At 44.0% G+C, this 26,908-nt stretch overlaps 1 protein-coding gene across 2 annotated transcripts in view; it reads left to right on the top strand.

Annotated features, from left to right (window-relative positions):
• The window catches only part of STXBP3 (syntaxin binding protein 3), a 152,364-nt gene that overhangs the window by 39,776 nt on the left and 85,680 nt on the right, over positions 1-26,908 (top strand). For both annotated transcript variants that reach the window (XM_073582860.1, XM_073582861.1), the window contains exons 4-9: positions 1,255-1,331; positions 2,030-2,108; positions 5,604-5,704; positions 5,816-5,964; positions 6,068-6,158; positions 7,710-7,834. In XM_073582860.1, coding sequence (XP_073438961.1) covers positions 1,255-1,331; positions 2,030-2,108; positions 5,604-5,704; positions 5,816-5,964; positions 6,068-6,158; positions 7,710-7,834 — 622 coding nt within the window. The remainder of the gene's footprint in view (positions 1-1,254; positions 1,332-2,029; positions 2,109-5,603; positions 5,705-5,815; positions 5,965-6,067; positions 6,159-7,709; positions 7,835-26,908) is intronic.

The following is a 26,908-nucleotide window of genomic DNA, read 5'->3' as shown; positions in this document are numbered from 1 at the left end:
GAGCTCTGGCCTCCAGTTCAGTTCCTGTCTTCTAAAGCTAAGTTTTGCTCTGTTATTGTTCCATGAGATTTTGTCTGATTTGCTTAGTTTTATGTTCAGCCAGCCCCGGCTGGGGCTTTGCTGAATTTCCATTTTTGTCCCTGGTCGGTTAAATCTCTTTTTCTCTGTCTTCAGAATATATCGGAGTGCTGATATAGAGATTTTGAAGTCTAGTAACTTCAGGGCCGTTTTTCCTATCAGAAGTGTTGGGACATTTTTGGTAGGGTTTTTGCGGATTGCAGCCAGCATCTTTTCTGTCCTTTCCTATCTAGTTAGTTGGGCCCCATCGTTTGCGCTGCCTGTCTTTCTGTCTGTGTTTGTGTTTTCATCTGTCTTCACCGACAATACATGTTGGGGGCTGTCTATTGCTTTGGGGTCTGCTTTGGGGCAGTTTAGATTTCCCCTTTCTTTCTTTAGGCTTATTTAGTTCTCTGGCTGTGAAGAGGTGTCTAGGACCACCGTAGGAACGCTCCACGGCTACTGTTAGTTGTTGTGAATAGGAGCAGGGGTCTGCAATCCGCTAGCTACCAACCTCTACGGTTTTCTGGACTTAGCTTGCATTTTTGTTTTTTCCTTCTCCGGTAACTTATTCATAACAGTGTGACTTGGTTTACTGGTTGCAGCAGTTGTGACTATTTTTAGATGTAGCAGAACTCAGCCCACATCACAGCTTTCTGTGTACATAGTCTATTGATACGGAGCTGCTTATCACAGGACGCGGCGTGGTTGGACCAGTGCTTGAGTGTCCTTATGTCCGGCAGTGATGATGTTCAGGTGATAAAACATTCATTGTAATGAAACAGCACACAACCTGATAAGTGACCCATCACTGAAATGTCTCAACCCCTACCTCATACTGTCCTCAGATTAAATGGCAAAAACCTGCTGACACATTCCCTTTAATAAACTAGATTGTCACACTGCTCTTCTTACTGTTTATAAATGGTCATCAATAAAAATCCTTTATCCCTTGACCTAGATATCCAGGTTGCCTTTTGAGTTGGCATCCATGAAACACAGCCCTAATGTCTTAAAGGGTTTTCCGGAGCATGGAAATACCTTCCACAGTTGTCACCCATCCATAATAATGGATGAGCCATTGTGTTGTTAAGAAATGTATTCATGATACTTGGAAACAAAACTGTAAATGAATGTTCTATTCTCACAGCTACATATACTACGGCCAAGCTCTTCCAATGTCTTTCTTTTTTCTAGTTGTAGAAGACCTCTATAAGGCAAGACAACCAGTGGAGGATTTAAAGGCTATATACTTCATATCGCCAAATGAAAAGGTTTGTAGTCGCTCATCTTAATAATGTTATCTCGCATTGAGTTTGTCTTCCTCTGATTATGTGTCATGTAACTTGCATGGCTTAGAGGGGTTCTCCCCCTGTACCTCGTTTTTTGAAGTGTCCCCATGCACACAGCATTTGAGCTTTGTCAGGAGTATAGAGATATCAACATGTACCTTTGATTGGTATACAGTGACATGTCACTCAGAGGGTTTCATTAGAAGGAAACAAATGTATACCCCATGGTATATGTTTTAGCCATGACATGGCATGGCAGCAAACTGCACCCTGATGGAGGCTGAAGGATCTCGTTTTTTGGGGATCTATCTAGTAAGTGGAGCCCTATGGATATGTAAAATATAATCTCTGGGCCTTCTTTTAGGTACAGTTTGTACAAAGTACCCCCAAGCCGTATGTTCAGATTAGAATAGGAGATGAGGTGCAGTTTCCGATGGTGGCCGCTTACTCCTGTAAGGAGCTGCGGTCTCCTCCTCCATCATCTTTTATCAGGCAATCAGGAGCAGATTTCAGTTGATCGGTGTTGGATCTTCACCAATCTCCATTAATGATATCATTAGTCCCGGACTAAATGACAGATTTTTATTTTAAGCCAATAGTAATTTTTCAGTCTAATTGGTCCGGCTTGGTGCAGAGTAAACGTTCTTGGTAATACCCTGTCTTTCCCTGGCTTATTTCAGTCTGTAGATTGCATTGTGACGGACTTCAAGTCCAAATCTTCTTGCAAGTATAAATCTGCCTACATCTACTTCAGTGATGGTGAGTATAGTAGGCAATATTTTATTTATGGGTTAAATGTACTTCTACCTGTATATTGTATATTTCATGAGGGACCCAATGGTATCACTTCTTGTGGAGAGTGACATGTTAAGCATGTCGAGATGAGGAGACTTTCAAGCTGCAGTGCTCCTCTGGGAAATGTGCAAATTGTCTCTTCAAAGAAGAGGACTAGAACTCTAATACCACCTGTAGGAAGTAGCAATCCTATAAGTCAATGTCGCCCCTTTAATGAGCCTTGTCACATGACTTAGAAATAAAAGCCAAAATCTCAGTTTGCAGACACTGTGTTTCTGGCTACTGCCACTCGTCAGTGTAAAGTGTGACGTCTAGTTTGGATATGTGAGAGGCGTCTTTTTTTTTTTTTTTTTGTGTTCATTTTGCCTCACAAACAATTATAATCAAAATCAAAGCACATTATTTACCCCCAAAAAAATTCTGGTCATCATACAAAAGTAACGTTATTGCTGTCAGAGTATGTCCTTAAAATAAACATTCTTCAAAAAGTGTTTTTTTGTTTTTTTTTTCAGTATGAAATTAGTGACACCTAAAAATATATAATTTGATGTCTCCGCAATTACCGACTCACAGAATAAAGATACCTTGTCACTTGTGTAAGTGGTAAAAATAAAAAAAACAGAATTGCTGTTTTCTCTTTTTCCAATTATACAAAAATTGAAAAAAGTTCAATGGAGAAAATAAATTATTGATCTCAGTATGATTATGTTGATTCCAAATTGATATGTTTTACTACTTTCATAGGTGCCACGTGTAGTTTCATAGAAATAACTGGGCCTACATTTTGGTCCACTTTGGACCTTGTTTATAAACTATAAAATGTGCATAAATGTAAAATAATTACCAAACTAACAAAAGAAAATTACATTTATATTCATGATGTATCAATTTTTTTTAAATAATTGTAATTTTTATTGAAAGATTTTCATATTCAACAAAGAATAAACTTGGAAAAAGGATAAAAATTTGCAGATTACAATAGAAACAAAGTAAATCAGCTTTGTGGATATTATTGTGAGATACAAAGATATCTAAGGGTAGAAGGAGACATGGGGAACCTGTCAGCAGGATTGTGCATAGTAACCTACAGGCAGTGTCATGTCAACGCCGTTATACTGATTAAAATGATACCTGGGTGACGAAATCCATCTTGTGGTTGTTGTTTCATCTTTATTTGTAGTTTCCAGTTAATGAGATTCTCGTGCTTCGGGGCAGCCTGTGCACGGGGCTGTGGGTGAGGCTTTCTGTAGGGCTCTGCTTAACATATTCATCTGTATGGCTTATGATAGGTCACTGACCTGTCCCCTATTTTATATACTATTGTGGGGTTATAAAAACAAATTCAGCTTCATCAAATGGGCACAGGAGGCCGCACCTAAACAATAGCATGTATGCCTATATGCAATTAAGATTTAATCCTATACTATTGTCGTGGTAAAAAAAAATTGTCTTCAGCGATAGCAGGTTTTGATCAAGCCAATTTTTTTTTCTCTAGCAAAATGGCAGCTGCATTTGCACAGTAGCATCTAACAGAAAGTGATAGCTGCTACTGTGCCAGCACCATTTTGATGACAATTTTTTTGTTGTTTTTTTACCCCATGATATAATAGGAATAAAGCATAAATGCATATATCCTGCTACAGCCCACCAGCTCCATTTTGATTAAGTTGAATTTTTTTTCCCAACCCCTGTGAAGCAGTGATCAATGTCACAAGTAAGGGTCACTGTGTGTTCTTCCCCAGGATGTGCACGGAGGTGTTTGAAGGCCAAAGGAGTGCATGGCAGTCACGAGCGTAGCTGTGACTGCAATGCAAACTAAAATAATGGAAATAAGTGTAGTCTTGGACATGCTAGTGTCCAAGGCAGATGTAGGGAAAACCTGTGCTGAGATGTTGTGTTGTGAAGCAGACTGCAGGATGGTAGTTGTGCAGTCCCTTTCATTCCAGGCCCGGGTTTTCCATGTGGCTGAAGGCCACAGGTTTCTTTGTTAAAAGCCCTGCAGGAAAGGGTTTGGGTGTGTCAGGGTCAGAGTCGCGGTCAGTCTGGTGTTTGAAAGAGGACAGAGTAGTCAGCTCTACAGCGCTCCACCTGTGGGAGGCAACACAGGCCAGCGGAGCCAAACATTCAAGGGTGCTGAGACGCCTGACACCCACTGCTTGCACAGCGGTGCAGTTGCCCACGGCAACGGTCAGAGGAGGACTAGCATGTTTAGTGACTGTAAACTGGAGGATATTGTGGACTGTGTAATGCTATGAGTAGAACATTGACACTGTGGTGCAGTCGCCCACGGCAACTGGTCAGAGGATGACTAGCGTGTTTAGTGACTGTAAACAAGGATATCATGTAGTGTGAAATGCTGTGAGTAAAGAGACATTAACACAGTGTCGCCCATGGCAACTGGTCAGAGGAGAACTAGCGTGTTTAGTGACTGTAATCAAGAGGTATGTGCCCGGCTGCGATCGGGAGGACATTGTGTGCTGTGTTTATGTGAACTTTACATTAATGCTATGCATTTTTGAGTTGAACATTAATGTTGTGTAAAGTAAACATATTAGGCTATGTGCACACGTATGCAGAAAATTCCTGACTGAAAACCGGACTCCTTCCCAGAAAATGTGCATTTTTTCAGCGCGTTTTCTGCGCGTTTTTTGCGAAAAAAAGCACGTTTTTTATGCGTTTTTTTCCAGAGCGTCCCCAGTCTCATAGAAAATAGGTAGAAATGCGGAATTTTCTGCGAAATTAATCAGCATGCTGCGTTTTTTACTGCGATGCGTTTTTTATTTTGCGGAAAAAAACGCATCGATATGCACAAAAAGTGCAGAATTCATTAAAATGAATGGGATGCTTCTTTTAAGCGTTTTATTTGGTAAAAATGCAAAAAAAAACGCTTACGTGTGCACATACCCTCAAAGGGACTTTTGCTTTGAATTTTGCTGGGTCACTGCCTCATCACTGCATAAGTATGCTACCGCTGCACTACACCCCACAATATTATATGTAATATAAGGAGCAGATCAGTGAAGGATCCGTGACCTGTCAGAAGCCAGACAGATGAATACCTAAGCAGAGCACCACATAAAGCCAGGCCCAAAGGCCGCCCTGAGCACTAGCATATCATTAACTGAAAATAAAGATTAAACAACAACCACAAGACTGATTTAATCAATCAAGGGATCATTATTCAGTATAACTGCGCCGACCTGACACTGTCTGTAGGTTACTGAGCACAATCCTGCTGTCAGGTTTGCTTTAAGTAAAAATTGTTGAGGATCTAATGAAAGTTTTTGCATTATGACCTAGACCTATCTCCAGATTTGATTTGTAATATTTTGCGTAGACATTAAAAAGTTGAATCGGTGAGACGCACAGAATGATTGTATTTTCATACAGAAATTTCTTGTCACATGTGAAAGGGGTTGTGTTATTTTATGTAATGTATACAATTTGTTTGGCTTTCAGCTTGTCCAGAAGACCTTTTTGAAAAGCTAAAATCATGCCAGCCTAAAACTATAAAAAGATGCAAAGAGATCAATATTTCGTTTTTCCCTAAAGAGTCTCAGGTAATCACAAAAGTCTGATTCTCACTGTAACTGTACTGATTATTATTATTTTTTTTTTTATAACTATTGTATGTTGTCCAGTTCTCTGATGAGCATTCTTGGTCTCTATAGGTGTTTCTTCTGAATGTCCCTGATGCCTTTCACCTGCTGTATAGTCCAGATAAATCCGTGGATAGAGAATCTGCAGTGGGATCCATCGCTCAGCAGATAGTAACGCTCTGTGCCACTTTGGATGAGAACCCTGGAGTGCGTTTTAAGAGGTAACTTCTAGAAAGCCTTTCCAGTCTGATAACTTTATATGAACACTTTCTTGTATGGTAATACAAATTATTTTTTATTCATCATAATGATACATCTGGATAGAGATCCCTTAGATAATGCTGAAGATTTGGCCAACTTGGTAGAAGAAAAGCTTGTGGAGTTTTACAAGACTGATGAAAGAAATCAGTGTAAGGTAATGTAAATCTGAGTAAAATAAGTAAATCTAAGTTACACAATTGTAACTTTTAACAATTGATAATTCAGCTTGTACATGTAATCTACAGAGAACAACAGAGATTTTTCTCATTCACAGAAAAAAAACAGTCTGAGAGTCATCAGTGAGTTTGACCAGTGCTCGTTTTTGCTATCAGTTTGGTCAGAGTTTCATCAGTTTTTCTTGGCGTCCAAGTGCTGTTAGATTTTTTTTTTTTCTTTTTTTCACATTCATAGACTTGCATTGATGAGTTTGAGCCGACACTCGGATCAATATTGGACAAGTCTCCATGCTCTTGTGTCGACTACTCTGTCCTAGGGGAAAGGAAGGCCATGTGAACTGCCCCATGGACTATCATAGGTAAAAGTGGGATCTGTGAAAACCACAGATGTCACTCGTAGGAGAAAAACTGAAGTCTGAATGAGCTTTTACGAATAGTGCACAACATAAAAAAACCATGTAACGTATATACTCGTGTATAAGCCGAGTCTTTCAGCACATTGTTTTGTACACAAGTCAATTGTCCCAGAAAGCCAGCTGGGGGGAGGGGGATCGGCGGAGCAGCAGGTGACAGGCAGGAGCTGGCGGCTGTGGCTAAAGCCTGTGCCGCTGCTGTAATAGCGGACAGTGACAGCAGCAGCTGCCGACTTCCAGCACACATCATACTTGCCTACCTGCGAGCCCTCGCTGTTGGCACTGCATCTTGTACGTTCTGGCCCCAGCAGCTCTTCTGGCCGAGCGATCACGTGGTCCCGCTCATTAAGCTAATGAATATGCACGCCTCTCCAGTCCCATAGGTGGTGTAGAGTGAATATTCATTACCTTGGTGAATGGGCCACGTGATCGCTCAGCCAAAAGAGCTGCTGGCACCGGCGGCCGGAACGAGATGCAGTGCCAGCGAGGGCGTGTAGGCAGGTAAATAGGATGTTTTGTTTTTTTTATTTTAAACAGGAATCATGCATGCAAGGATAGGTGATAAAGAGCCATACATATACAAGGATAGGGGATAAGAAGCTATGCATACCACGATTGAGGGAACAATGCATACCCGGCTTATACTCGAGTCAGTAAGTTTTTCTCATTTTTTCGTGGCAAAATTAGGTGCCTGAGCTTATACTCAGGTCGGCTAATACTCAAGTCTATACAGTATGTCTCAGATACGCAGGAACCAAATGCCAGAAAGAGGCTACCGTTGTCATTCACTGCTCCTTCCGGCTCTACTTTAGATGTTAATGAACTGGGTAATTTTAGCTCTGGTTATTGCCCTGCCCATGATTAGCATGAGTCTTGTGCAGCATGTAGTAATACAGATAGATGCTAGCAGGACCTACACAATAGAGGATTAGCTGGCCCCACATTGACGTGGCCATTGAACTATAATTCTGTATGATGTTATGAGGAAACTTCACATAAACTATAGTTGTCTTCATAGAGCCGCCATTGAGTTAAGCCCTTAAAATTGACAAACATACAGTATATGGTGATGTGGAAAATTGGCTGTTTTTTAATTTTTCTTTTCTCCTCATGCAGGAGAAGTCTCAGTCTCAATTACTTATAATAGACCGAGGATTTGATCCGATGTCTACAGTGCTGCATGAGCTGACTTTCCAAGCCATGATTTATGATGTTTTGCCTATTGAGGATGATGTTTACAAGTAAGTGCTTCCCTACCATTCACCTAACGGAGGATCTCTAAACCTAGAAATGATAGATATGAGTAACCTGAAGAGGATCTTGTCCACAGCATGTTAGCAATTCCTTGATACACCTTCCACCTTTAGCTGCAGGCACAGTGCTTTGTATTCTTTACCTTCTTTACCTTCTATTGAAAGATGAGACGAGTGGCGGCGCTCCATCTGCAGCCCTTGTTCTGCAGCCAGACACACAGTGGGAATTCTTCTACGACACCTTAAAGAACCTTATATGCTTTTTATTTCCTTCGGTTTATTATTGCACCTGTTGTTATTAAGCATGCAGACTCTTAAATATTTCTGATTGCTACATGCGGTTTTCTGTAAAGCCAGGGGTCTCAAACTCGCGGCCTGCGGGCCAACTGCGGCCCTCGGGACAATAGTTTGCTGCCCTCACCTCTGGGCCCTCCGGACAATAGTTTGCGGCCCTCACCTCGGCCGGGATCACACATGCGAGAAACACGGCCGAGTCTCGCATGTGAAATCCCAGTCACACGTAGTACCGCTCATTAAGGTCATGAATATGGACGCCACTCCACTCTCATAGGCTTGGTGCCCATATTCATGAGCTTAATGAGCGGTACCACGTGACGTGTGACCGCGCGCTCATACAGGAAGAAGATGTTGGCGCTGGACCATCGGAGCTGCAGCAGGAGGAGGTGAGTATGATGATGGCTAGACAGTCACAGCACCCTGCTGTCAGCAGGCAAGGCGTATGAGTCACACTCACAACACATGCAGCAGGAGCAGTCGAGCAGGGACCGGACTGCGCCACAGACTCAGGTGCGCCGGGTTCAGAATGAGTGGTGGGGCGGTGCGATATATTGCTGTCGGAGGCGGGACATCAGCCGGCCTTATTGCGAACTTGCAAGATTTCTTTAAGAAAGCAACCAAAGAGAATGCTGCAGCAGTCGATGCTAGCTACGTGGTTAGTGAGATGATTGCTAAAGCAGGAAAGCCATTCAAAGAAGGTGAATTTGTAAAATAGTGCATATTACAGGCTGCAAGCATTGTCTGTCCAGAAAAGAAAGGTCAGTTTAGCAACATCAGCCTTTCTGCCAGTACCGTAGCAGAGCTTATTTCTGACCTGTCAAGTGACATTTATGATCAATTGTGTGAGAAAGCAAAATGTTTCAGTGTATACTCAGTCACTCTTGATGAGACCACCGACATCACCGACACTGCCCAGCTCACAATCTATGTCCGTGGTGTTGATGACAATTTTGAAGTCATAGAGGAGTTGCTCACAGTGATTCCAATGCATGGCCAGACCACCGCTCAGGAGATATTTCACCAGCTGTGTGATGCCATTGAGAATGCCGGTTTACCTTGGAGGAGGTTTGTTGGAATAACAACTGATGGAGCGCCATCAGTGACACGGAGGAAAAATGGACTGGTGGCACTTGTTAAAAAAAAAAAAAACTGGAAGAGGAAGGTGTGGAGGAGGTCATTGCTCTGCACTGCATTATCCATCAGCAGGCCCTTTGCAGCAAATTCCTTAAGCTTGACAATGTGATGTCTTCCGTTGTGAAATGCATCAACCAAATCAGATCCAGGGGCTTAAACCACAGAAGGTTTCGTGCTTTTTTTAGAGGAAATGGAGTCAGAATATGGGGATGTGCTCTACTTCACCGAGGTACGTTGGCTCAGCAGGGGAAACATATTGAAGAAATTTTTTGAGTTGAGAGCAGAAGTGAAAGCCTTCATGGAGAAAGATGGGGATGCTGTTCCTGTGCTAAGTGATCCAAAATGGCTCATGGACTTTAGCTTTTTTGTTGATATCACACATGAGCTTAATGTACTGAACAAGAAGTTACAAGGTCAGGGGCAACTTGTCAGTGCTGCCTATGACAATGTGAGAGCATTCTCTACAAAACTTATGTTATGGAAAGCCCAGCTTTCTCAGACAAACCTTTGCCATTTCCCATCATGCAAGGCACTCATGGAAGCAGGCACACTATTCAGTGGTGAGGAGTATATGGATGTCATTTTGAAGCTACAGGAGGAATTTGATCACAGATTTGCAGACTTCAAGACGCACAGAGCCACATTTCAAATTTTTGCGGACCCTTTCTCCTTTGATGTGCAAGATGCCCCTCCTGTGCTTCAAATGGAGCTCATTGACCTGCAATGCAATTCTGAACTCAAAGCCAAGTTCAGGGAGGTGAGTGGAAAAGCAGACAAGCTCGGGCAATTTTTGAGAGAATTGCCCCCCAGCTTCCCTGAGCTTTCCCGAATGTTCAAGAGGACCATGTGTCTTATTGGGAGCACATACTTGTGCGAAAAGCTCTTTTCTACCTTGAACTTCAGTAAGTCCAAGTACAGGTCCAGACTTACTGATGAGCAACTTCAAGCCCTACTGCGGGTCTCAACTGCTTCCTCCCTTAAGCCAAATGTGGCTCGGCTATGCGAGACTAAGCGCTGCCAAGAAGTAGGCAGAAGAAGCCATGTTCAAAACAGTTTTTATGTTCAATGTTCCATTCATGTTCAGAAAGTTAAATGTTAAAGGAACTGTTAATACAGACATCTGAATAATAATTACATTTCTCTAGTCAGCAACTATATGTGGTTTCTTCAGTCTTCTATATGTGCTGTATTATTATCATTTTCATTTTATTTATTTATTACTGATTGATTTATTTTTTTCTTATGATTTTGTTAATTTATTTTTATTTTTTTACACAAAATAAGATGAAAAAATAAAGACATTTGATAACATTGGAATGTTTTTGTAAGAGCTTTTCTTGTGGAAAACCTGATGTGGCCGAGCCTCACCCTGATTCTACCTCCAGCGGCCCCCGGGTAAATTGAGTTTGAGAGCCCTGGTTTAAGCAAATGTATTTTTATTATGAGATTATGTCGTCTTCTTTTTTTGGTTATATTTTGACATAAAAGTTGCTATTTACTAGTTGTAATTTAACCCCCGGGCCATTTTCCGTTTTTCTTTTTTGCTCTCCTTCTTCCCAGAGCCAAACTTTTTAATTTTTTGGTCAAAACGGCCATGTGAGGGCTTGTTTTTTGCAGGACGAGTTGTATTTCGAAGGACACCATTGGTTTTAGCATATTGTGTACTGGAAAACAGAAAAAAAAGATGGATTTTTGGTTCTTACCGTAAAATCTCTTTCTTGGAGCCTTCATTGGGGGACACAGAATACCATGGGTGTATGCTGCTGCTGCTAGGAGGCTGACACTATGCAAAAACAATAAAATTAGCTCCTCCCCGGCAGTATACACCCACCGACAGGCACCAAGCACCTCAGTTGGTGAAAAAGCAGTAGGAGAAGCAACGAGAAAAAACTCGAACCATATGTACCAACCCAACAGGGGACTCTAAGACCCAACACGGTACAACTGAAACAGGGAGGGTGCTGTGTCCCCCAATGAAGGCTCCAAGAAAGAGATTTTACGGTAAGAACCAAAAATCCATCTTTCTTTATCGCCTTATTGGGGGACACAGAATACCATGGGACGTCCCAAAGCAGTCCCAAGGGTGGGAACAGCAAAAAGGAACGAAAGTAACCGAAAGGCTCAGGTCGGCCGGTGAGCCACCGCCGCCTGCAGAACCTTCCTACCAACCACAGCATCAGACGAGGCCTGGGTATGAACCCTGTAGAACCTCGTGAAGGTGTGCAAAGATGACCAGGTTGCAGCCTTGCAAATTTGCATGGCCGAGGCCTGGTGACGAGCAGCCCACGAAGCCGCCACAGCCCGGGTGGAATGAGCTCTTACTCCCGGAGGGGGCCGCTTTTCCTGAAGACGATACGCTTCCAGAATGGTAGAACGAATCCAGCGAGCGATCGTGGATTTGGAAGCCGGAAGGCCCTTCTGGCGACCTTCAGAGATGATTAGCAAGGAATCGGACAGACGGAAGGAAGAGGTCCTGGCAAGATAGACACGCAGGGCTCTAACTACGTCCAGTTTGTGGAGAGACTTCTCAAGAGGATGAGATGGAGCCGGACAAAAAGAAGGAAGGACGATATCCTCATTGATATGGAAAGCGGAAACCACCTTTGGAAGAAAAGAAGGAACGGGCCTGAGGACGGCTTTGTCCTGATGGAGAATGAGGTAAGGGGAACGACATGACAAGGCCGCCAATTCAGAAACTCTACTGATGGAGGAAATGGCGATCAAAAAGGTGACCTTCCAAGAGAGAAGGGACAAAGGAATGTCCTGGAGAGGCTCGAACGGCGCCTTCTGGAGCGCGCTAAGAACGAGGTTGAGGTCCCACGGGTCTATTGGCGAATGATGAGGGGGAGCCACGTGGGAAACCCCTTGTAGAAAGGTCTTGACCTGTGGTAGAGAAGCTAGCTCTCTTTGGAAGAGGATAGAGAGAGCGGAAACTTGGCCCTTGAGCGTACTGAGGGACAGACCCGCGTCTAACCCAGCTTGAAGAAACCCTAGGATAGACGGGATAGAAAACGACATTGGGAAGACTCTTCTATCATCGCACCAACGGAAAAAAGCCTTTCAGTACCTATAGTAAATGCGGGAAGAGGCTGGTTTCCTGGCTCTGATCATAGTTTGAATAACCTGACTGGACAGACCTGATTCCTTTAGAATTGCGGTCTCAATGGCCATGCCGTCAAACTCAGAGACTGAGAATTCTCATGGTAAAGGGGGCCTTGCGAGAGAAGGTCTGGATGGTCCGGAAGCCTCCAGGGAACGTCCGCGAGCATGTTGACCAGTTCCGCGTACCAAGGCCGTCTTGGCCAATCTGGAGCAACTAGAATCACTGGTACGCCTTCCGATTTTATCTTTTTGACCACCCGAGGAATCAATGCCAGAGGCGGGAACAGATACGGAAGTTGAAACTGGGACCACGGAGTCACCAGTGCGTCGCATGCGACGGCTAGAGGGTCCCTGGACCTGGCTACGAACTGCGGCACCTTGTTTTTCATCCGAGATGCCATGAGATCGACATCCGGGGTGCCCCAACGGTCGCATATCTGAGAGAAAACCGCGGGGTGCAGGGACCATTCGCCGGACGCTAGGCCCTGGCGGCTCAGAAAGTCGGCTGCCCAATTTTCCACCCCTGGAATATGGACGGCGGAGATTGTCGGAACGTAACGTTCTGCCCAGCGGAATATCTTGGCCACTTCTGACATTACCTGTTTGCTGCGCGTACCCCCTGATGGTTTATGTACGCCACGGCCGTGGCGTTGTCCGACTGAATGCGGACCGGCTTGCCGGAAAGGAGGGGCTGCCAGTGAAGAAGGGCCAGGAAAATCGCCCTGATCTCCAAAAGATTGATTGGAAGGAGAGACTCCTGTGGCTTCCAGCGTCCTTGGGCCGCTTTCTGATGGAACACGGCTCCCCATCCTAGAAGGCTCGCATCGGTGGTGATGATTTGCCACTGAGGCGGAAGGAACGACCTCCCTTGGAGAACCGACGCTGGCCGTAGCCACCAAGTGAGAGACTGCCTCACTCTGAGAGGAAGCCGAATAGGACGGTCCAAGGACATCGTGGTCTTGTCCCAGGCTGAAAGCAGAGACAGCTGGAGAGGGCGAAGGTGATACTGCGCAAAGGGCACTGCCTCCATGGAGGCCACCATCTTCCCCAGGACCTTCATGCCGAACCGAATGGGAATGGGAGCAGGCCTCTTGAGAGTTTTGATGCACTTGGACAGAGTTGTAAATTTTTCCTTTGGAAGAAAAACACGGGCTAGCTCCGTGTCGAATTCCATACCCAGAAAGGTCAGACGCTGGGTGGGGACCAGAATGGACTTCTCCTTGTTGACTAGCCAACCTAGGCGGCTGAGAGTGTCCAGGGTTATCTGAAGGCTCCGGAGACAGTCCTGGCGAGACGAACCCTTGATCAAAAGATCGTCCAGATAAGGGATGATGAGGATCCCTCTGGAGCGAAGGATGGCCATCACAGTCGCCATCACCTTCGTGAAAACCCGGGGCGCTGAAGCCAGGCCGAAAGGAAGAGCTGTGAACTGAAAGTGGTCTCCCTGAAACGCAAATCGAAGATACTTCTGATGTTGCACACATATTGGAATGTGGAGATAGGCATCCCGAATGTCCACCGAGCAGAGAAATTCCCCGGGCTCCATGGAAGCAATCACCGACCGAAGAGACTCCATCCTGAAATGAAGAATCTTCACGTGGCGATTGAGCAATTTGAGGTCCAGAATAGGACGAAGAGAGCCGTCTTTCTTCGGGACTACAAAGAGATTGGAGTAGAACCCGGAAAACCGTTCGTCTGAGGGAACGGGAACAATGACTCCGGCGGAAAGAAGGGAGGAAATGGCCTGCAGAAAACCCGGAATCTGGGCCCGCTGTCGCGGAGGCCGAGACCGGAAAAACCGTCTGTTCGGGAGTGAAGCAAATTCGATTTTGTAACCGGATGCGACGAGTTCTCTGACCCAAGCGTCGTCTACAACGGACAGCCAAGCATCCGCGAAAAAGGAAAGTCTGCCGCCCACCCTGGAAGAAATTCCAGGTGGGGGTGACCCGTCACTTAGACGAAAATCTGCCGGAATTGGCTCCTGCAGATCTGGAATATTGTCCTCTAGATCTCCAGCGAGGAGCGGGTTTGTAGGAAGGTTTCCTCTGATCCCGCTCCCTGGTGGCAGGCGGCCGATCCTGTTGAGTGGCTCTCTCCGTGGCAGAGAAGGGACGAAAAGGCCTGAATGGTCGAAACCCCCTTCTGTTGAAGGGACGTTTTGGTCGAGACTGGGGAAGCGAAGTACTTTTGCCTCCAGTGGCATCGGAAATTATCTGATCCAGCTTTGCTCCAAAGAGCCTAGAGCCATGGAATGGCAGATTGGTAAGCGACTTTTTCGAAGTAGTGTCCGCATTCCATGATTTTAGCCAAAGGACTCGGCGTACAGCTACTATGTTGCTGTTAGCCCTTGCTACGCAGCCGGCCGCGTCCAAGGAGGCGGCCAAAAGGTATTTTCCCGCCTGGTTAATCTGATCTGCAAGATCTGCCAATTCGTCTTGAGGAGCTGACGCTAAGATGCCTCTGCGAAGGATTTTTGCCCAAGCGGAAATGACCTTCGCCACCCAGGCGGATGCGAAAATAGGGCAGAGAGAGGCGCCAGATGCCTCAAAGATAGACTTAGCCAGAGATTCAATCTGCCTGTCAGTAGGATCTTTGAGCGACGCCCCGTCTGGCAGAGAGAGCACCGTTTTAGAGGCTATCCGGGATACTGGAGGATCTACCTCTGGAGCCTTGGACCACTTTGAGAGCAGTTCTGCGTCAAAGGGGTACAGAACGTCCAAATACTTGCGGCCTGAGAAACGTTGTTCAGGGCGCTCCCAGTGTTTGGCTAAGGTAGTATTGAAATCGTTGTGATTGGGAAAGGTTCGGGACGGAGGTCTGGCTCGTCTAAGGACAACCGAGCTTTCCTGAGCTGGAGCCTCATCCTGTTTAAGTTTTAGTATTTGGCAGATAGCTGCAAGAAGACTATCGACCATGTCCCGCGTTTTAGAAACGCTGTTCCCCTCAGAGCTAGCTTCCGAATGAGAATCATCGCCTGACTGAAGGCTGTCATCTGAGAAAGGAGAAGGAGGCCTGGGAGCGGAAGGGCCCTGCGAGCTCGAGGACGAAGTGGACAGGGCCCGCTTCCTAGAAGACCTTCCCCGTCTGTCTCTCTGAAGGTCGCGGTCAGGTGCGGACGACTCACCCCGAGAGGTGGTCGGGGCAGAGGTGGCTGAGGATAGCTGAGGTAATCGTTCTAAAACCTGGACCAGCGACTGTGATACTTTTGTCAAGTCAGAAACAGACTGTGACATTGTAACGGCCCTACAACTTCTGCCATTCACGGAGGTTATGCGGGGCCGGAGGGAACGTACAGGCACTTACCTGATGTCCCTGAAGAGGATGACCACAGGGGCCCACGGGGAAACGGCAGGCCGCTGGGAGGAAGGGAGTCCTCTGTACCCGCATCCTGCAGAAGACGGCTTGAAACACCTGCGATCGCTGTCTTCCTCTCAGCCCTGTCCCGAGAGAGGGGTGAGGAGGGGGATTCGGCAAGGACTAGCCACCTGTCCACAACCCTTATCACCGGAAGGCGAAAGGGAAAAGTCCTGCCTGCGGTACTGAGAGTTGCGATGTGGATGACACCACACTGCTCGCTCAGCCGCATGATATGGGAAATCAGGGTGACAACTACACCCTGTTTCCCGATGGAAAATAACCTAAAAGACAAAAGAGGGAAAAATTAAAAAGTTCAGACTAAACCTGAAAAGAAAAATGCGGATCTGGGGAGATCCCGGTCCGCCTCCTACAGACACTAAGCACAAACTGAGGTGCTTGGTGCCTGTCGGTGGGTGTATACTGCCGGGGAGGAGCTAATTTTATTGTTTTTGCATAGTGTCAGCCTCCTAGCAGCAGCAGCATACACCCATGGTATTCTGTGTCCCCCAATAAGGCGATAAAGAAATTACAGGTGCGGTGAAACTTAAAAAAAAAAATGCAATTCCACAGTTGTGTGTTTTTTTTGTTTTTTTTTTTTGGGGGGGGGTTTCTTTACCATGTTCCCTAAATACTAAAACTGACCTGCCATTATGATTCTCCAGGTCATTACAACTTCACAAACACTAAACATGTCAAGGTTCTTTTTTATCTAAGTGGTGAAAAGAAATTCCAAGATTTGGTTAAAAAAATGCGCCATTTTTCGTGATCTCGTGTTGGGTGAGGACTTCTTTTTTGGAAGCCAAGATGACATTTTTAATGAAACCATTTTGGTGCAGATAGTATCTTTTGATCGCCCATTATTGCATTTTAATGCAATGTTGTGGCGACCAAAAAACGTAATTCTGGTGTTTTGACTTTCTTTTCATTGTGCCATTAAGCTATTGGGTTAATTCTGAACGCAGCGATACCAAATATGTGTTTATTTGAGGTTTTTTAACTGTTTTTGAATGAGGTGAAAGAGGGGTGATTTGAACTTTTTTATATAGTTTTATATTTTTAAAACTATTTTTTTTTTTTTACTTTCTGCATGCTTCAATAGTCTCCATGGGAGACTAGAAGCTGCCGTTGTCTGATCTCCGCTACTGCATACAGGCGATGATCAGATCGCCTGTGTGTAGCAAAAATGCTCACTTGCTATGAGCGCTCAATCCGTCAATGACAACCATAGAGGTCTGCTGGAGACACCTGGTTGTCATGCCAACCCATCGGTGACCCGCGGTCATGTGACATGGGCACTGATGGACGTGATTTATCACATTAAATGCCGCTGTCAGAGATTGACAATGGCATTTAGCTGGTTAACAGCCACGGGTGAATTGAGATTCCACCCACGGCTGTTGCAGGCACATGTCAGCTGTATGGATCAGCTAACATGTGCCTGGGAAGGTGCCGGCTCAGCGCTGAAGCCCGCACCAAATAAGAGGAGTCTGACATTCGCGTACTCTTACGCCGATGTCGGAAAAGGGTTAATATCCTGGTGAATGGTATTCCACTAGATACCTTCAACTTTATTATGTTATGTCCGATTACCCAATAATTAACCCCTTCATGACATTTGATGTACTTATCATGGTCGGATAGGGGTTCCAACTATTGATGTATAGGTACTTCATGGCGATTGTGTGCGGCCAGGATTTGTGCAGGTTTTAAAATTTAGGAGAGGACCCCACACCGTGTTTTTTTTTTTTTTTAAATTATTATTTAACCCCTTCCTGCCATCCTTCCTACTATCCCGTCCACGGTACCCGGGCCCGTATGACCGGGGACGGGATAGTACGTCGGCGCGATCAGCAGCGCCCACGTGGTGAGCGCCGCTGATCGCGGCCGGGTGTCAGCTGATTATCACAGCTGACACCCGGCACAATGTGTCAGGGGCGGTCACGGACCGCCCCCGACACATTAACCCCTTGCACACCGCGATCAAACACGATCGCGGTGTACCGGGGGTTAAAGGGAAGCATCGGCAGGGAGGGGGCTCCCTCCATGCTTCCCTGAGCCCCCCACGGCAGCGCAATGTGCAGCGCTGCTGCAGGGGACTCCCTTCCTCCAGGCCCCCGAATCCAAGATGGCGACGGGGGCCTTCGGGGGCCTGCGGAAGCTGGCTTCCTCAGTGCCTGCAAAGCGCAGGCATGAGGAAGCCTTCTGCAGTGCCTGTGTCAGATCGCTGATCTGTCACAGTGATCTGTGATGTGACAGATCAGCGATCTGTCACAGGACAGTGATGTCCCACCTGGGACTATTTAATAAAGTAAAAAAAAAAAAAAAAAAAAAAGTGTAAAAATAATTTTAAAAAAATCGCCAAATAAATTAGAAAAAAAAAAAAAAAATATTCCCCCAATAAATCCATTTTTTGGAAATAATAAAAAAAAAAACAATAAAAGTACACATATTAGGTATCGCCGCGTCCGTAACGACCCGCCCTATAAAACTGTCCCATTAGTTAACCCCTTTAGTGAACCCCTTAAAAAATAAAAATAAAAAACGAAGCAAAAAATAATGATTTATTATCATACCGCCAAACAAAAAGTGTAATAACGCGCGATCAAAAAGACGCATATAAATAGCCATGGTACCGCTGAAAACGTCATCTTGTCCCGCAAAAAACGAGCCTCCACACAGCATCATCAGCGAAAAAATAAAAAAGTTATAGCTCGCTGAATAAAGCGATGCAAAAATAATTATTTTTTATATAAAATAGTTTTCATTGCATAAAACCGACAAAAACATAAAAAACGACCTAAATGAGGTATCGCTGTAACCGTACTGACCCGAAGAATAAAACCGCTTTATCAATTTTGCCGCACGCGGAACGGTGTAAACGCACCCCCCCAAAAGAAATTCATGAAACGCTGGTTTTTGTTCATTCTGCGTCCCAAAAATCGGAATAAAAAGCGATCAAAAAATTTCACGTGCCCGAAAATGGTACCAATAAAAACGTCAACTTGTCCCGCAAAAAATAAGACCTCACATGACTCGGTGGGTCAAAATACGGAAAAATTATAGCTCTCAATATGTGGTGATGCAAAAACTATTTTTACAATAAAAAGCGTCTTTTAGCGTGCGACAGCCGCCAAACATAAAAACCGCCATAAATAGTAAATCAAACCCCCCGTTATCACCCCCTTAGTTAGGGAAAAATAATAAAATTAAAAAAATGTATTTATTTCCATTTTTCCATTAGGGTTAGGGCTAGGGGTGTGTTAGGGTAGGGTTAGGGCTAGGGTTAGGGCTAGGGTTAGGGTTAGGGGCGTGTTGGGGTTCGGGTTGGAGTTAGAATTGGGGGTTTCCACTGTTTGGGCACATCAGGGGCTCTCCAAATGCAACATGGCGTCTGATCTCAATTCCAGCCAATTCTGAGTTGAAAAAGTCAAATGGTGCTCCTTCCCTTCCAAGCTCTGCTATGCGCCCAAACAGTGTTTTACCCCCACATGTAGGGTATCAGCCTACTCAGGACAAATTGCAAAACAATTTTTGGGGTCCAATTTCTCCTGTTACCCTTAGGAAAATAAAAAATTGGGGGCAAAAATATCATTTTTGTGGAAAAAAATGATTTTTTTATTTTCACGTCCGAGTGTTATAAACTTCTGTGAAGCACTTGGGGGTTCAAAGTGCTCACCACACATCTAGATAAGTTCCGTGGGGGGTCTAGTGTCCAAAATGGGGTCACTTGTGGGGAGTTTCAATAGTTTAGGTACATCAGGGGCTCTCCAAACGCACATGACACCCGCAGACCATTCCATCAAAGTCTGCATTCCAAAATGTCACTGCTTCCCTTCCGAGCCCCGACGTGTGTCCATACAGTAGTTTTCTCCCACATATGGGGTGTCAGCGTACTCAGGACAAATTGGACAACAACTTTTGGGGTCCAATTTCTCCTGTTACCCTTGGGAAAATGAAAAAATTGGGGACTAATTGATCATGTTTGTGGAAAAAATACGATTTTTTTATTTTCATGCCCTGGCATTATAAACTTCTGTGAAGCCCTTGGGGGTTCAAAGTGCTCACCTCACATCTAGATACGTTCCTTAGTGGGTCTAGTTTTCAAAATGGTGTCATTTGTGGGGGGTTTCCACTGTTTAGGTACATTAGGGGCTCTCCAAAGGCAACATGACACCCGCAGACCATTCCATCAAAGTCTGCATTCCAAAACGTCACTACTTCCCTTCCGAGCCCCGACGTGTGCCCATACAGTAGTTTTCTCCCACATATGGGGTATCAGCATACTCAGGACAAATTGGACAACAACTTTTGGGGTCCAATTTCTCCTGGTACCCTTGGGAAAATAAAAAAATGGTGATTAAAAGATCATGTTTGTGGAAAAAATACGAATTTTTTATTTTCACGCCCGGGTGTTATAAACTTCTGTGAAGCACTGGGGGGTCAAAGTGCCCACCACACATCTAGATAAGTTCCTTAGGGGGTCTAGTTTCCAAAATGGTGTCATTTGTGGGGGGGTTCCACTGTTTTGGTACATCAGGGGTTTTCCAAAAGCGACATCGTGTCCGATCACAATTCCAGCCAAAAACGTCAAATGGCGCTGCTTCCCTTCCGAGCTCTGCCATGCGCCCAAATAGTGGTTTACCCCCACATGTGGGGTATCAGCGTACTCAGGACAAATTGCACAATAACTTTTAGGGTCCTGTTACCCTTGGGAAAATAAAAATTGGGGTGAAAAGATCATTTTTGTGGAAAAAATATGATTTTTTAATTGTACCGCTGTACGTTATAAACTTCTGTAAAGCCCTTGTGGGTTCAAAGTTCTCACCACATATCTAGATAAGTTCCTTGGGGGGTCTAGTTTCCAAAATGGGGTCACTTGTAGGGGGTTTCCACTGTTTAGGTACATCAGGGACTCTCCAAACGTGACATGGCGTCCAATCTGAATTCCAGCCAATTTTGCATTGAAAAAGTCAAACGGCGCTCCTTCCATTCTGAGCTCTGCCATGCGCCGAAACAGTCATTCCCCCCCACATATCAGGTATCTGCGTACTCAGGACAAATTGCACAATAACTTTTGCAGTTCAATTTCTCCTGTTACCCTTGGTAAAATAAAAAAAATTGAACCTGAAGTATTTTTTTTATGAAAAAAAGTTAGATGTTCATATTTTTTTTTAAATATTCAAAATTCCTGTGACGCACCTAAAGGGTTAATAAACTTATTGAATGTGGTTTTGAGCACCTTAAGGGGTGCAGTTTTTAGAATGGTGTCACTTTTGGGTATTTTCTATCATATAGACCCCTCAAAGTGGCTTCAAATGTGATGTGGTCCTAAAAATAAAATGGTGTTGTAAAAATGAGAAATCGCTGGTCAACTTTTAACCCTTATAACTTCCTAACAAAAAAAAATTTGGGTTCCAAAATTGTGCTGATGTAAAGTAAACATGTGGGAAATGTTAGTTATCAAGTTTTTTGTGTGCCGTATCTCTGTGATTTAAGGGCATAAAAATTCAAAGTTGGAAAATCGCGAAATTTTCAAAATTTTCGCCAAATTTCCGTTTTTCTCACAAATAAACGCAAGTTATTTGAATGAAATTTTACCACTAACATGAAGTACAATATGTCACGAGAAAACAATGTCAGAATCACCGGGATCCATGGAAGCGCTCCAGAGTTATGACCTCATTAAGGTACAGTGGTCAGAATTGTAAAAATTGGCCCGGTCATGAACGTGCAAACCACCCTTGGGGGTGAAGGGGTTAATGCTCTGACTAACACTGTCATCAGCTGATCTCACTGAACACTGGTCTCGCTGAGCGCAGGGAGACCAGGCGAGGACATTGTCGTTGTAGTCAGCACCCGATGCCTGAGAATAGCGCTAACTGTACTGCTTTTCCCAGCTGCTGGCATTTCATTTCGGTACGTGTCACACGGATGTAATTTGTATGTCATCATTGTGCATGCGTGCAGAACGTATTGACGTCCATGCTGCCGGGAAAAAGCAGACATGTCGACGCATGGGTCACACGGACACGCGGTCTTCTTTTGATTGTCCTATCGCCCCACCTCACTTATCTAACTATCCTTGTTTTGTCCATACAAAATTTTCTTCAAAATCATGACCCTCGTAGCATCTGTTCACACTCTCTATGCATTTAAAGGGTATATCCAGGACAAAACATACAAAAAAAAGTACCTAAGTGCTAACAGGATAACTGGTACCGTTCTTGCCCGTCACAAACCGCTCCTGCCAGGTATTTACAGTTGTGGCCAAAAGTATTGACACCCCTGCAATTTTGCCAGATAATACTCAGTTTCTTCCTGAAAATGATTGCAAACACAAATTCGTTGGTATTATTATCTTAATTTAATTTGTCTTAAATGAAAAAACACAAAAGAGAATGATGCAAAAAGCAAAACATTGATCATTTCACACAAAACTCCAAAAATGGGCCAGACAAAAGTATTGGCACCCTCAGCCTAATACTTGATTGCACAACCTTTAGCCAAAATAACTGTGACGAACTGCTTCCGGTAACCATCAATGAGTTTCTTACAATGCTCTGCTGGAATTTTAGACCATTCTTCTTTGGCAAACTGCTCCAGATCCCTGATATTTGAAGGGTGCCTTCTCCAAACTACCATTTTTAGATCTCTCCACAGGTGTTCTATGGGATTCAGGTCTGGACTCATTGCTGGACACCTTAGAAGTCTCCAGTGCTTTCTTTCAAACCATTTTCTAGTGCTTTTTGAAGTGTGTTTTGGGTCATTGTCCTGCTGGAAGACCCATGACCTCTGAGGGAGACCCAGCTTTCTCACACTGGGCCCTACATTATGTTGCAAAATTTGTTGGTAGTCTTCTGACTTAATAATGCCATGCACACGGTCAAGCAGTCCAGTGCCAGAGGCAGCAAAGCAACCCCAAACCATCAGGGAACCTCCGCCATGTTTGACTGTAGGGATCGTGTTCTTTTCTTTGAATGCCTCTTTTTTTTTTTTTTTTCTCCTGTAAACTCTATGTTGATGCCTTTGCCCAAAAAGCTCTACTTTTGTCTCATCTGACCAGAGAACATTCTTCCAAAAAGTTTTAGGCTTTTTCAGGTAAGTTTTGGCAAACTCCAGCCTGGCTTTTTTATGTCTCGGGGTAAGAAGTGGGGTCTTCCTGGGTCTCCTACCATACAGTCCCTTTTCATTCAGACACTGACGGATAGTACGGCTTGATACTGTTGTACCCTCGGACTGCAGGGCAGCTTGAACTTGTTTGGATGTTAGTCGAGGTTCTTTATCCAACATCCGCACAATCTTGCGTTGAAATCTCTTGTCAATTTTTCTTTTCCGTCCACATCTAGGGAGGTTAGCCACAGTGCCATGGGCTTTAAACTTCTTGATGACACTGCGCACGGTAGACACAGGAACATTCAGGTCTTTGGAGATGGACTTGTAGCCTTGAGATTGCTCATGCTTCCTCACAATTTGGTTTCTCAAGTCCTCAGACAGTTCTTTGGTTTTCTTTCTTTTCTCCATGCTCAATGTGGTACACACAAGGACACAGGACAGAGGTTGAGTTAACTTTAATCCATGTCAACTGGCTGCAAGTGTGATTTAGTTATTGCCAACACCTGTTAGGTGCCACAGGTAAGTTACAGGTGCTGTTAATTACACAAATTAGAGAAGCATCACATGATTTTTCGAACAGTGCCAATACTTTTGTCCACCCTCTTTTTTTATGTTTGGTGCGGAATTATATCCAATTTGGCTTTGACAATTCTTTTTGTGTTTTTTCATTTAAGACAAATTAAATGAAGATAATAATACCAAAGAATTTGTGTTTGCAATTATTTTCAGGAAGAAACTGAGTATTATCTGACAGAATTGCAGGGGTGTCAATACTTTTGGCCACAACTGTAGCTGCTTCTGCTGACTTGACTAGGCGGGATTCTATTGTCATTCTGATTGACAGCCGGCTCCCCCAGTTAGGCAGCGGGGATCCAGCTGTCAGAATGACATGGGAAGTCTCACTCTGTCAACAGAGCGGAGTCTGCGACCACTCTGCGCTAGGGGAGAACGGCGCAGTGCACAACAGGCAGGTAAGTTACAATTACCTGCCTTTTAGTGCATAGTTACTTTTTTTTTTTATATAAAGTCCCGGCTACCCCCTTTAATAGCCCTTTGTGCCTCTACTTGTACATATACTGGCTGGAGACCAGTTCATGCAGCGTTATGGGCATACCCTATTTACTATGTTATGGCTGGACAATACAAGCTCTTTTTACCGTTTCACCTTTTGTGTCTCCCCTTTTTCCTCATAGATTGTAAATTTGAGAGCAGGGCCCTCACTCCTTTTGGTATGTAAGTTAGGAGTTATTTTGTCATGTATTGTCTTACTAGTCCCCTCTAAAATTGTAGAGTGCTGTGGCATATGCGGGCTCTAGAACTCAAAAATAGTATTATTATTAAAAATTTGGGGCTAAAACAACATTTTAGTGGTAGAATTATGTATTTTAGTGGTTATTCTTTCTTTACTGCCCAATGGTATACAATTCTGTGAGGCACTTGTGGTCTTAACATGCTCACTGTACCCCTAGATGAATTCATTGGAGGGTGTAGTTTGTGAAATGGGGTCACTTATGGTGGGTTCTGCTGTTCTGGCATCTCGGGCTCTGCCAATGTGACATGACACATTCAAACCAATCCTGCAATATCTGAACTTCAGTATGGCGCTACTTCCCTTCTTAGCTTTGTACTGTGCCTCAAAAGTAGTTTTTAACCACATATGGGGTGTTGGCGTACTCAGGAGAAATTGTGTGACATATTGTACCATTCAATTTCTTCTATTATCCCTTTTTGCAAATTAAAAACTTGGGGCCAAAGCAACATTTTAGTGCAAAAATTATCTTTACATTGGGATGAGTCAATGTTATACAATTCTGTGAATCACCTGAGGCTTGAAAATGCTCAATACACCCCTAGATGAATTCCTCAAGAGGTGTGGTTTCGAAAATGGGGTCACTTGTGGGGGTTTCTACTGTTTTGACATGTCAGGGGCTCTTCAAATGTGACATGGCATCCGCAATCTATTCCAGCCAATATTGCGCTCCTGAATTCATTTGGCGCTCCTTCCCTTCTGTGCCCTAATGTGCGCCCAAGCAGTAGTTTTATGCCACATATGGGGTATTGGTGTACTCAGGCAAGAGAAATTGCACAACAAATTGTATCATCTATTTTCTTTCATTACCCTTGTGAAAATTAAAAACTTGGGGCTCAAGGATGATTTTTGTGGCGAAAAAATGTATTTTTTCATTTACTCAGCTCAAAGTTATAAAAATCTGTGATATGACCTGTTGTTTCAAGGTGATCACCACACATCTAAATAAGTTCTTTGAGGGGTGTAGTTTCTTAAATGTGGGTCACTTATGGGGGGTTTCCACTATTGGGCACATCAGGTGCTCTGCAAACACAGCATGGTGTCTTATTGATTCCAGACAATTTTGCACTCCAAAAGTGCTCCCTCCCTTCCGTGCCCTGCCATGCACCAACAGTAGTTTTCCACCACATATGGGATATTGGTATACTCAGGAGAAAATGGTTTATACAATCTATTGTGCAACTTTTCCTGTTACCCTTGTAAAAATGCCAAATTTTGGCTTAAAGGAACATTTTTGTGGAGAAAAAGTAAAATATTCATTTTTTTTTTTTTTTTTTGTACACCTTGCTTTAATTCCTGTGAAGCACCTATAAAGGGTTAATAAACCTCCTGAATGTGCTTTTGAGCATCTGGAGGGGTGCAGTTTTTAAAATTGTGTCACTTTTGGGTACTTTTTGTCATACAGGCCCATCAGTCACTTCAAATGTGATTTGGTTCCTAAAAAAAGAAAAAAAAAAAAAAAATAGCTTTTGTAGGAAAAATGAGAAATTGCTGATAAACTTTTTTAATCCTTCTAACTTCCTAACAAAAAAAATATTTAAAAAATGACTCCGCTGTACTTGTGAGATGTTTTGTTTTTTTTGTTTTTTTAACTATTTTGTATAATATAACGCTCTGGTTTGAGGACTTAAAAATTGTGAAATTGACAGTATTTTCATCACAATTCTGGTATTTTCACATAAACACAAAAAACATCTAGCTAAATTTACCACTACCATCAAGTACAATATATAGCGAAACACACTGGTCAGAAATGTAAAATTTGGCCTGGTCATGAAGGTGAAAACAGGCTTGGGGGTGAAGAAATTAATGTCTCATAAGTACGTGCTGATGAATTACTAAAAGGTACAAATCTGACTCTCATTGAGCCCCTTTAGTCTTCTGCTCGTCCCAGAGACATAAGCAGAACAGTGTATGGACGCCTCTACTTTCTATAGCCCCTTAGTGAGCACCAATTCTCCGTGTAACTTACTGGAGATATAAGAGAATGGCATGTCCTGGCGGATGACCGTGCAGAGGTTTGTAGCTGTACGTTATAGCTGCCGTGATGGGTGTTTGCACAAGCCATGACATCTACATGGTTAGCAGAGCATGGGGACTCCCTCGTTAACCCCATTGGCACCCTGAGATTGTGATTGTGGGGTCCTGTGCTCTATGTAACATAGTTAGTAAGGCCGAAAAAAGACATTAGTCCATCCAGTTCAGCCTATAAAATTCTGTCAGAATAAATCCCCAGATCTACGTCCTTCTAAAGAACCTAACAATAACTGTAAGATACAATATTGTTACGCTCCAGGAAGACATCCAGGCCTTTCTTGAACCCTTCGACTGAGTTCGCCATCACTACCTCCTCAGGCAGGGAATTCCAGATTCTCGCTGCCCTAACTGTAAAGAATCCTCTTCTATGTTGGTGGAAAATCCTTTTCTCCTCCAGACGCAGAGAATGCCCCCTTGTGACCGTCACCTTCCTTGGTATAAACAGATCCTCGGAGAGATATTTGTATTGTCCCCTTATATACTTATACATGGTTATTAGATCTCCCCTCAGTCGTCGTCTTTTCTAGACTAAATAATCCTAATTTTGCTAATCACTCTGGGTAATGTAGTTCCCCCATCCCCTTTATTAATTTTGTTGCCCTCCTTTGTACCCGCTCTAGTTCCATTATATCCTTCCTCAGCACCGGTGCCCAAAATGTGCGGATGGTACCCAGGGTCCGGAGGAGAGGAGACTCTCCTCCAGACCCTGGGTA

The sequence above is a fragment of the Dendrobates tinctorius genome, unplaced genomic scaffold (genome assembly GCF_039654945.1).
Source record: "Dendrobates tinctorius isolate UK_male_01 unplaced genomic scaffold, ASM3965494v1 ptg000074l, whole genome shotgun sequence".
Lineage (NCBI taxonomy): Eukaryota > Metazoa > Chordata > Amphibia > Anura > Dendrobatidae > Dendrobates > Dendrobates tinctorius.
The sequence above is the reverse complement of the archived record's forward strand: the minus strand, read 5'-3'. Positions and strand labels throughout refer to the sequence as shown.